This window comes from Lycium barbarum, chromosome 5, assembly GCF_019175385.1.
Source record: "Lycium barbarum isolate Lr01 chromosome 5, ASM1917538v2, whole genome shotgun sequence".
Lineage (NCBI taxonomy): Eukaryota > Viridiplantae > Streptophyta > Magnoliopsida > Solanales > Solanaceae > Lycium > Lycium barbarum.
The window spans coordinates 81,102,421-81,115,071 of NC_083341.1; the positions used below are offsets into that span (position 1 = coordinate 81,102,421).

Here is a 12,651-nt window from a genome sequence, read left to right on the forward strand (position 1 = left end):
CAAACGCTACCTTAGCATGGTAAAATCCTCACCTCTCTTTATTTTCTTTTTTACTTTTCTATGGGACAACAGTCAAAACTCTGATTTTTCTTTAATGGATTTTGTTGTATCATGATTTGAATTTGCAAATCTCATTGGTTCGCAAAGAACTTGTCGGATTGACCGGCTATGAGTCAAATCTGGCCCTCTATTTGTTGATCTATTCGTTTCCTAGCCGTTGATGTGGTGTTTGAGAGATGCAATCATGAAATGTCATGAAATTGCAATACTCCCACATCGGTTGAAAACTAGGGTTTTGATGGATTGGGGTTCTATAAAGAGAACCCCCACTCTACTTTGAAAAGGGGAGGCAATCTGAAATTTTCACTTGCATACACATAAACTCGAAATACCTAGGGTTTCAAACATTTTAAGACCTTTAACTTTTCTGAGTTAGTTAGTTTTAAAACGCTGTGTCTTCTTTGTTCTCTTTGGGTTCGTGGTTGAGTTAATTTAGGAGGAGAAGATCTTCAAGTCCAAATCTCGACTCAAGGTTGCGCCAAGAAGAGGTAATCTTCCCCTCTCTTTATTTTTTTAAGCAAACTCTTAGTTGTTTAGTTATTTAATTATTTGTGTTAGATGCTTTTATGTGTTAATTTTGTTTGAATCTGGTTAAAAATGCTTTTTCTGTGCTTGTTAATTTAGTTCATGTATTATGCTTTGGTATGTTAATCTCAATCTAAGATTTGTTTAGTTCTTATTAAATCTAGTTTAATCTATCTTGGTTAGATAAAGCTTTGTGTATTAGACTAGTTTAGCATGCATGTTGGTTTTGTGTTAGTTAAATAAAAATTCATATGTCTTAATGTTGTTTAGTGGTAGAAACTCATCTTGTAGGGTGGTTTAGTTCAGTCCATTTGGTCCTGTATATCAACTTAGCCTAGTCTTATGCATCTGTCATGTCAAACAGGGTTTAGTTTAACCTGTTTGAGGCAATTCTGTTCTTTACAAGTGTTATTTGGTCTGGTTAAGCCCTCTTATGAAGGCATGATTGCTGTTAGCATCTAGGTTAAACGATGGACCTAGAATTTACTAATAATGATGTTTGTCTATTTCCATGTTCCAATATGATTTAGAAGCCTGCCAAGTATATTGATATAGTTAGTTTCATCATGCTTAAGTTGTCTTATTGGCTATTTGCATTTGATTTCGTACTCCTGAATGTTAGTCATATGCTGTTTGGTTTAATCTACCTCAATTAAGTGTGCTTTTATGTACTAGCTTAGTGTGTTTAAGTATATTTATGTGGCAGCTATACTAGATGAGTAATGTCCCTCTGCCTTAGTTAATGCTTAGTAGTTGGACCTGTTTACATTTTTTGACCCTTGTTCATTGCCTTCTTAAATGTATTGTGTAGTCTTGTCAAAATCTTGTATGGTTCATGTATTATGCTAGAGGTATTCTGATAGCATGACAAAGGGGAATAATACCATAAACAACTTAGTGATTGAATGCTAGCCTAGCTTGGATCATATTGTTTGCCTAGAATATTCTTTGATCCATGTTTTATTAAACTGAATCCTTTTTAGCAAATATTCAATAATGGAACTAATGGTATGCCCACATTTCTCAAACCTGTACACTGATAATCATTTTCAGTCTTTAAACATGAGTCTGTGTGGTCCGTTGCTAGGGCACATGACCAATGCTATTTTCTATTAGTTTAGAAGTCTACTTATATGTTAAGGGGGTCTAGGTTCACATGATTAGTGATCTTGCTGATTGTTTGGGTTAAATGTCACTATGTGTGCCCACCTCTGTCTAAATGCATGTCCAGCAGGCCCCTGAATCTTTTTTTTTTTTTTGACAATTAGATTAGTACACTAAACTATCTCCCTGATTGATGGATATTGATAATTGAAGCATGCTTATACTTGTTCAAAGATTAAGCTTAAAGTCATTTGTGACCCCTACTTGGTACAGTAGTTTGTTTTTTCATCTTACTGTGTTGTTTGAATTGAATATTGCCCTCATTCTATGCTATGTATGATAAAGTGGAACCATTATGCGTACAAGACTTAAAAACTGCATCCTTAAGGCTAAAATGATTGCTTACTTGGCTTAATAGTGGCCAGAACCTTTATATGTCCCTTCTAATGTTTGTTTTAAGCTATGAGGTCTGTGGCACTTGCCTTATTGATGGTTCAAAGTCAGGAGTCTCAGAAATGGTATATTTGAAAGGGTTTAAGGGATTTTGAATCCAGTTTAAGTATCTGTGAACTTGTATTAGTAATCTGGGAAGTCTTGTAAGATTACATGGAATGCCTCACTGATAGAAACTTTCACTTTATATTCTATATGACTTTGTATGGATTTGGTCTGTCTATTCCATCATCTGTGACTCTAAAATGATTACTTGTCTTTGTTTATGGTAAAAAAAAATGGCCTTAAGTATAGTGTGAAATGGATGGAAATCCAAACCAAAGTATTGTGCATTGATAAATATGCTGATAAGACCTGCTTGCATGCTTTGTCCATTTGAAGTCCACTTTTAAATGATTCTGCAGTTCTTGCTTATTTGAGGTTGAATATACTATGAACATTTTGAGCTTGTTTGAGATGTTGTCCCTTTTTCTTAAGCTTCATTTGGTATTTTCTCTCTTTTCTGTATATGTGGCTATTACATTTAACATGGGAACTGTGAAATATGCACAATTTTCAGTATATTTTCCTTAAAATATTGTTGATGCCATATTGATTGTATATAATAAAGGGTAAATGTGTTTTATATGTACAAGTTGCATTCAATCACATATATTTCAGTGTATATGAATTGCTATACCTGCATATACATGACATATCCTCCCTTCTTGATCACTCTTGTTAAATGTTGGGTTTTTTCCATATTGGGCCATTAGATATACACTCCCACTCCTATATACTATGAACTAAACACATAAATGGAGAGGCAAAAATAGCACTTAGGGATTAAGCTTAAGCCTTCCCTGGTGTCTTCCATGTCTGGGTTCCTTGAAACCCCTTGAATCTTGTGCGGCATCAGGAACAAGAGGGTGAAATCTTTCCTTTTTGGGCTGTTTTAGTATCTCCATGGGTGTGTATATCAATGGTATATGGTTGATAGGTGTGTATACCTATTCGTGTGGCATTGCCTATTTTTGTTTAAGAAAATGACCGTATGGGCCTGTTTACTTTATTTCAGTTTTGGGCCTATTTCTGTGCTATTTCAATCTATGTAGGCCTTAAGTTTTAGGCCTACAGTTATTTTTATTTTGGGCTTGTTTCTTTGTTGTTTCTGTCCATATGGGTGTGTATGTTTTAGTCGAGTTTCTATTTAATCAAATGTAGTATATTTTTAGAATCATATGACTTATATGTATCTATTACACAAAGCTTTGTCTTCATTAAATCTCAGTTTTAGATGTTTTCTAATCCGTATTTCCCTTTCTTCTTTGTTTGCATGAAACATCATTGTTTGGTCGGCTTCTATTGCATAAACCTATTGGGCCAAGAGCCCAATTACCTTTCTTGATCGAGTTTGTTGGAAAAAATGGAAAGGGAAGCTGATATTTGTGGAAGGCCCAGCCAATGGGTGAAAATGGCACTGATGGGCTCGGGTAGGCCCATCAGTTGTTTACAGATATTTTTTCCTACTCTCTCCCCTCTTCCTATTTTAATATATGGCATGTATGTATATTGTGTACACTGAATGTGCTAAATATTGGAACCCTTATGTATATTTAAAACATAGGAAAAAAACTTAGTATCTTTAGGAAGTCGCCTAAAACATTTTAAAATTCGGCTAATCTCAAACTTGCATGAATTAATACTTATTTTGATTTTCTAAGGCTTAAACCGGTTTAACACTTTAATAAGGCTAAATGATTTCTAAAAAGAAGTAAGTGGTAAATAAAAAAAAAATTGGGCCTCTCGCCCCTTTGGCAATATCTGGAACAATTTGGTTGAAGATAAAAGTGGTCTTGGGCCTTAAGCCTGTTATTAAGAATTGCAACTGCTTATTGGACTTCAAATTTGATTTGAATTAAGTGGAAAAACGATTTTGGACAGATTTGTGATTGTGAATGGTGATGAGCATTCTTTAAACTTGGCTTAAGATTTTAATAAGAGATCAAACTTGGAAAATTTCTAGAAAAAAAAGCAAAGGAAAATTTTGTGGTTGGGACTTAAGTAATTTTTTAGGAAAAGAACACACCTTTTGGGCCGAAGCCCAAAAATTTTATGGACTAATAAACACGAATTTACTTGGACCAAATTTAAGGTTAAGATGGATTTGGGACTTGGAATATTATTGACCTATAAGCTTCAAAATAATAAAAATTGGAATCATAAAAATACTTGTATTTTCCTTATATATTATATATGTATACAAATCGGAGATATACTCCATATTTTTATATGTATAAAAACCCGTAGGTACTAAACCCATTTTGTTAGGACTAGAATAGTAGTGACTCTACTCGGGAGAAATCCCGAGTGTGCCCTAGTCTGGCAACAAAGTGAGTTGAACACTTACGTGAATTTTCTAAACCAAAACCCCTTTTTATAAGGGAACTTTTTGCCGAATTTTTTCCTTAAAATCATGAAATGAATAAAACGACATTTTTACGGAAACTAAACACTTTTAAACAAGTAAATATAGTTAATCACACATTGAAGCTCGTAGGTCAACCGTATTCTACAGATCTTTAATACTAGGATGCGTAAAAACTTCCCTAGGGGATCACCAGAACCCTTACCTCGAATTTGGTCCAAAAAGATTTTTACTTATTTTGAAAAAATCTTTAAACCCAGTTTTTCATAATAAATTAGGTGGCGACTCTAAAATTACTAAAATCCAATTAGAGCATCAACAACTCCGTAGTAAGTTTTATGCCTTAACCTGTGTAAAAGCGAACAGTAATAGATGGCGACCCCGCTGGGGATTTTCTAGTTTCTAACCATAAGGGTTTCAATATAATGAGATTTTTAACTGTGCTTATTTGTTTATGTGTTTAAATTCCGCAATTATAACTGTCATTCATTTCACATCATAAAATTCTGCCACTCCTGGTAAAAAGCATGGTTTCAAAGGGGATACGCGGGATCGCGGTCTTGCCTTCACTAAAAAATCGAAACACCCCTTCTTTGGAACACGTTGAACGTTAAGTTGGTGTGCGATCACCCAATGGCCGACAACGGTTCACCCCGAGTAGTCCGCTCGGGTCCAAGGTTAATTCGAAAAAGCCACTTTTGCATATGCCTAGGTTAGAGCCAAGCCAAATCCAAATGTGATGTAGACTGGGTGGTTTGGATAGCTTGGACGTATCCAAACCCGATAGGGAAACTACCCCATGTCAAGTACAGTCTGTGACCCGAAAAACACTATATCTCATATTACGTGCTATTTGGAAATATATAATGTGCCTATGAATGAAACCAAAGCCTAGTGGGGGGAAATTAACTTTGGTTTATGTTTTTTAGATGTCGATCAATTTAAGTTTTGATATGGCCTAACTACACATGAGTTGCTCCGAATTTGGAGGGGTCAAATGTCCTCGAAGGAGAAAAAGGGGATTTCATGTCCCTTGGGGAACTTGACATCTATTATGACTATGATCGGTTGCACGAAATTGATAGAGGTAATTACCGGATCTTGGGATAGAGATAGGATGGTTTTCAGATTCAGGGACGACATCAAAATGACGCCAACTCTGGAGGAGTTTAGGGATGTGTTGACTAGCGTAGGCTCGGGGCTGTAAAGAAGAAAGAAACCCGACCAAAATGATTTAATCCCAGAAAAACTCACTTACTCCCAAATTTGTAGAATGTTTTCTTTGAATTACGGCAATTGGGCCCATGGCCCCACCATTCTCTTTAGAGAGCTATATAAAAGGTTTGGAAGCCCGGATGGATTTGTAGAGTATCCCGGGGAATTCAAGACTTATGCCGAATGGACGGCCACCAGACCTTTGGCTTTCGCCATTTGCTTCCTGCGAACCATGGATTTTCCCAAAGATTGATCCTTGGCCATAGATGTCTGAGTCATTTCGGTCGCCCATGTCATCTTCTATGGCATAACCCAATAAGAGGAAACCAAATACTTTGACATAACCCCAATCATACTAGCCGATTTGTACCGAGCCCTGAGCCTCTACCGGAATCACTACAAACACTTTCAAGGTTGTAGCTTACTCCGGCAATGGTGGATCCTCAAGCATATCGACAAGGTTAGGGGTGGGACGAGGGTGTGCACGTTAGCTAGTTCTCTCTCCAGGCTCACGTTACGCAAAGTTTGCTAACCTACACCGGACAGAGATAATGGAAAAAAAAACGTGCACCACCACTAAAAACCAATACGTAATTGATACCGGCAAACAATACCCAAACGATTCCGGTAACCCACACCCAGAAAATACCAGAAAAGACAAACATACCAGCAACAGAAAATAGCAGAGTCGTAACACCTGAATCTGGAGTCCCACAAAACTTAGAACCGTTACAACTTCTGTACTGGCTAGCTGGAATAAACCCTAACTCAAAAATCCAATTGGCTCCGACAAAAGGAATTTCAATGCGTGAACCAAATCTCAACCCCGTAGCCATGCCAAACCCTAACCCGAAAAAGGATGCAATAGCAATACAAGCAGTACGGAAACTTACATACTCTGCTGGGAGCTCTGCAGCTGCTTAAATGGAACCTCAAAGGAACAATCAAGCCCCGAAACGAGGTAAGCAACTAAACTACTTTCCCCCAGTCCTCAAGGAAGGTCAAAAGATTGCGAAATTGAACCTAGAGGAGATAGAATAGCAAAAATGAAAGTGGGATTGTGCTCTAATAGGTTACGCAGTTGGGAAAATCCTCCATTCAAACAAATGCTCAAATTTGTCTATGCTATTTGGAACTTTGTCGAAACTCCGAGGGTATTCTTACATATTGATGGATATTTTATCTTGAAATTTGCAAATGAGCAAGATAAAATAGAAGTACTCGAGAGTGGCCCTTAAACCTATGATTACAGACCCATGGTGCTGAAAACATGGACTACATATTTTCAAATAGGAAAGGAATCCATTAGACATATGCCCCTTTGGGTTAATTTTCCTAATCAACCTGTGGAGTACTGATCAACAGAGAACTTGGGTCGTATAGCCAGCCACATAGGCAAGCCATTGTGTACTGATCGATTAACTGCTAAAGAAGAGAGACTATCCTATGCTAGGATACTGATTGAGGTCGATGTAACCCAACCTATCCTGGAGCAAATGGTGATTGAAGAAGCTAAACGCAAACGTATAATACAGCAGTTGGAATATGATTGGTGGCCGGAATATTGCCAAGATTGCATGTGTATTGGCCATGAAACAATGTATTGCCCAGTAACCAAAGCAGCATATGACAAAGAGCAGACCAAAGCTAAGGAGAAAGCATAGAGGGATAAACCATCTCCTGAACCTAAAGCTATGGGGGATCCTAAGGGCAAAAAAGAAAAAACAGGCTCAGTCACAATGGCTAGCAAAACATGGAGACACAAATCAAGCAGAACCCTCACATATCAATGAAGCTGCTGTTGAACTAATAGAAATAGCTAATAATAATGCAGCCCCACAGAGTTTGGCTCCTGATGGAGATCAGACTAGTGTTACTACGGGAAATATACCACTGAACCAGCTAAGTAGCTTGGGTTTTATAGAAGTAACTGATGCCAATGAGGGTCCTAAGTAGCCCAAACCACCAAATCAAACATGATTCTCTGCTCATAGAACATAAAAGGGCTGAACCAGCCCTATAAGCAAAAAGAATTGAGATCCTTTTTGCTTAAAAATAAGATAGATCTCTTGGGTTGCTTAGAAACTAAAGTCAAACAAGGAAAGATGGAGAAACTGAAGAGATTCTTGGGTGCTGACTGGAAATGTTTTGCAGACTACATCTTGGAACCAAATGAAAGAATTTGGGTATGTTGGAAGCATAGAAATGTCCAGGTCAATATCATCTTAGCCAAACCTCAATTAGTGCATTGCTATGTTAAAGAGTTGGGGTCATCCTTTGCTGCCTACATAACATTTATATATGGATTCAATACTAATAATCAAAGGAAGGACATCTGGGATAGCCTAAGGCTACTTAATAATTCTATGGTGGACCCTTGGCTCATCCTTGGGGACTTTAACACTTGCACATCAGTCCAGGACAGGCTTAATGGGGCCCCTGTACACCAACAAGAGATACAAGACTTTGTTGAATGCATAGAATATATGGGGTTGGGGCATTTCCCTAGAAGAGGGTGTGAGTACTCATGGTGCAATAAGAGGGATGCTATGGTAAGAATTTACAGCAGAATTAACTGGGCAATAGGAAACCCCCACTGGTTTATGAAACATGCTAACTCAGAAGCCTTCTATGGCAATCCAGAATGTTCAGATCACTCACCCATATCTATTAGCACCACTGTAGTATTCCAACCAAGCAACAGACCATTCAGATTGCTTACAATACTATTACAACAAGATAAATTCAAAGAGCTGGTAAAACAAGTATGGGCTATTCAGGTCAAGGGTCACTCTATGTTCAAGGTCTGGAGGAAATTGCAAATGCTGGGGACTCAAGCTAAACTACTCAACAAAGAAATGTCCTCACTAGACTCAAAGCTTGATAAATTAAGAGATCAACTGCAGGAAGTTCAGGAGAAAATCAGACTTAATATGTTTGATGGTACTCTCATACAAACTGAAAGAGAGATCACCACTCAGATACAGAAGTGGGACAACATCCATGAGCAGGTACTTAGGCAAAAATCAAGGGCAACATGGATAGCACATGGGGAATCAAATACAAAATTCTTCCATGCCCATCTCAAAGCTAGGCAGGCTAGAAATAGAGTAGCATCAATATGCAATGAACAGGGGGACAGACTCACATACCCAGTATTGATTCAGCAAGAGTTTATAGCTTTTTTAGACAACTATTGGGCTCTGCAGCTGATGAATTGCCATGCATTGATCCATCAATAGCTAAGGATGGTCCCTATCTAACACCTGACCAGCAAAAAAAAAATGCTCCAGCCTATTGCAAAAGAGGATATCCACTCAATACTGAGGAATCTGCCTAATGACAAGGCCCCTGGTATTGATGGATTCCTGGATGAATTTTTTAGAGAATATTGGCCTACAGTTGGTGATAAGGTAACTGAATCCATCATGCGGTTCTTCTCAAATGGAAAATTGCTCAAAAGTATTAATTGCACTACAGTTACCCTTGTCCCCAAAGTACATAATCCAAATCATGTGAAGGAAAATAGGCCAATTGTATGTTGCACTACTGTTTATAAGCTAATTGCCAAGATATTGACGGATAAATTGAAGATTCTAGTTGACCATATAGTAGGCCCCTCCCAGTCTACTTTCATTGAAGGAAGAAGTATATTAGATAATGTCATAGTGGCACATGAACTAGTGAAGGGATATGGTCAGAAACATCTGTCACCTAGATGCTTCATGAAGATTGACATCAGAAAAGCTTATGATTCTGTAGAATAGGGGTTCCTAAAGATGATTCTGTTAGAATTTGGTATGCCTATCAAGATAGTAGATTTGATTATGACCTGTGTGACTATTGTTAGCTACTGAATTATTCTGAATGGATCATTGACTGAGGTTTTTCCAGCAAAAAAAGGACTCAGACAAGGGGACCCCATGTCCCCTTATCTGTTTGTCCTAGTCATGGAATACCTAAACAGATCACTCAAGCAGTTAAGGCATGATCCGAACTTCAACTACCACCCAAAATGTTCCAAACTACAACTGGTCCACATTTGCTTTGCTGATGACTTGATTCTGTGTTGTTGAGCTGATAGGGGATCTATCCATTTACTACGAAAGGCATTTGAGCACTTCTCAACAGTATCGGGATTACAAGCTAATTTTGATAAGAGTTCCTTCTATGTAGCTGGGGTAACCGATGATTTTAGAGCACAGATTCTCCAAGAAATGAAATTCACAATAGGGGAAATTCCATTCAAGTACCTAGGGGTCCCCTTGTCCTCCAGAAAACTGAACATACAACAATGTCTACCTCTGGTTGAGAAGATAATTACAAGAATCAGATGCTGGTCCTCAAAACTTCTTTCCTACAGTGGCAAATTGCAACTCATTAAAAGTGTGTTATTTGAAATGCAAACTTACTGGGGCAGGTGTTTCTACTGCCCAAGAAGATTATCAAGATGGTTACAACTGCTTGTCGAGTGTTCTTATGGACAGGTAGTAGTGAGAGCTCAAAAAAAGCCTTAGTAGCTTGGGATACATTATGTTTACCAAAATCAGCAGGAGGCCTTAACATAATTAACTTTGAACTATGGAATAAAGCTGCTCTATGCAAGCTACTTTAGGCACTCTCTCACAAAAAGGACACATTATGGGGGCAATGGATACATAGCTTCTACAAAAACAATGATCTCACCAGCTTCACCACCCCCAAGCAAGCCTGCTGACTTGTTTGGAAAATATTTGATGCTAGAGCATGGTTTCCTTCAGTGGATCCCATCACCCACCTTGATCAATTCTCAGTGCAAGGAAGATACAGTATCAAAAAGACTTATCTTTCCCTCTTCCCTCAGCAACCAAGAACCACCTGGAAGAACTTGGTACTGCCTGCTGGTGCCATTCCAAGACACCAATTCATACTCTGGTTAGTTATCCAGAACAAACTTGCAACAGTGGATAGATTAGCTAAATGGGGACTCCAAGTCCAACCAGATTTTGTACTCTGTGGTTCAAATGTAGTTGAGACAATGCACCACATGTTCTTTGAATACAAATACTCCAACTATATATGGACTACACTACTCACTTGGATGGGGATTCATATGCAGATTGGCCCATGGAGTGCAGAAGTGACCTGGCTATCAAAGAATGTGCATAATAACATACCTAGGGCAAGCATACTGGGTTTTCTAAGTGCTGCAGTGGTCTACTAGATATGGGCAGAAATAAATGCTAGAAGGTTTAAGCCCAGATGCAAGGATAAAGTGCAGATAATCAGAGACATAGTCCTGAAGCTACACACTAGGGGACAACAAGTACGAAAATGGAGTAACATCTTAAATAGATTACAAAAATATCTTGTATAAGCTTACAATATACTGAATGGTAGCTTAGTATAGGAAATCAGAGGAACTAATTCTATAGTCTAACAAAGAGTTAGTTGTGTATCAATGATCTACTGGTTGAATTAAAAAAATCATTTGACCAAAAACAAAAGTTAGGGGTGAACAACACCTGAGTAAGCCGACTGAAAAAGAAAGGTCTTCGGGATTTTCGTCCAAACTTCGGAGAATAAAACAGACAAAGCTGGACATTCACCTTTTCCAGACTAAAGGAAGAAAGTATTCAATGATGGATGTTCCATGACTTTGTGTCCATTGAAGTTGTGGTTAAAGGAAGGAAGTTTCCATTCTTACCACTTATGGAAATTCGGGGGATTCGCCCTTATGCACCTGCCAGGGTCCTGAGACAATTTGGGAGAATCCAAGTCGTACCTCAGGTCGAGGCATGGGATATTTTATCATTGATTATGACATTGATACACCGCCAAGAGCTTTGGACTGCATACGATAATGGAAGGGTCGCATGATTTGGGGTCCCGATGCCATAGCCGAAGATAGGTTTCGTTCGGGTTGTGTTGTGGAGTATAAGGATTGGTTGAGGGCTGACTTACAAGGCACACTTCCTCCAAGACCTATTCTCTAAAGCTGTGTCCAAGACAAGGATTCGCAAGCCGAGATCTGAGCCTGTTTGGTTCAAAGGAGAGCTGAAGACAGAGATGCTAAGTAACTGGAGAAAATTGATCATGACAATTCGGATGAAGAAAGTCTCATACATGAATTGGAGCTAACTAATGATTGTTTGGTCGAGCTAGATGATCGGATGAAGAAGACCTTAGATGATGTCGCTCCACTGACTTCCACACAGAAGGGATTTCTGATGGAAGCCACTTTGACATCGGCCCATCTTCATATCCAGACTACCCTCCGAAAGGCGAAGAAGGCCAAGACTGACCGGGATCGGGCTTCATCATCCACCACTGGAGGAAAATTTTGCTGATTTATTTTATGCACTGTGTTTACTTTATATTTTGTACCCCTTTGGGGAAGAATATTATTATTAATGATTATGGGGCAATGGTTTGGTTCAAATGGAACATTTATGTTTCAAATGATTAGTATGCTTAGGAGTGCGCATAGTATAATCTTATAAACTGCTTTATGTGACTTATTTTCTTTCATATATTCCGCTTAAATGCTTAATTGATCTCAAAGACCGCCCACTCACCCAAAGAAAAACAATGAACAAAACTACCCGTACTAAGCCTAACAACTTTCTCAGAATCTGAAGATGAACAACAAAAATGCACCCGAGCTCGAGGTCATGAGAAAGAATGAGGTCTCGCTTCGCTAAAAGATTCCAGATCTTGAAAAGTAGATTCAAGAGGTCAAAGTCAAGATCAAGGAGGCGGATGAGTTAATGGATTCGGCGGAGAGTTCGCCCGAGAATCCTGTTGAAGCTCAAGGAGAGAACATCCTAGACAAGGGAAAAATGATTCTTCCTGAATACATCCCGGTAATGGAGGATTCCGAGGAGGAATAAATGGAGTCGGACCCG

At 38.5% G+C, this 12,651-nt stretch overlaps 1 protein-coding gene across 1 annotated transcript; it reads left to right on the forward strand.

Moving 5' to 3' along the window:
• Positions 1–7,869: 7,869 nt before the first annotated feature.
• On the forward strand, positions 7,870–9,006 carry LOC132639525 (uncharacterized). The gene has a single exon (XM_060355967.1). The coding sequence runs from the start codon at positions 7,870–7,872 to the stop codon at positions 9,004–9,006; it is 1,137 nt and encodes a 378-aa protein (XP_060211950.1).
• Positions 9,007–12,651: the final 3,645 nt, after the last annotated feature.

Excerpts from the sequence above, each read along its gene's own strand:
- LOC132639525 (XM_060355967.1), top strand. The coding sequence starts at position 7,870 with ATGGAGAAACTGAAGAGATTCTTGGGTGCTGACTGGAAATGTTTTGCA.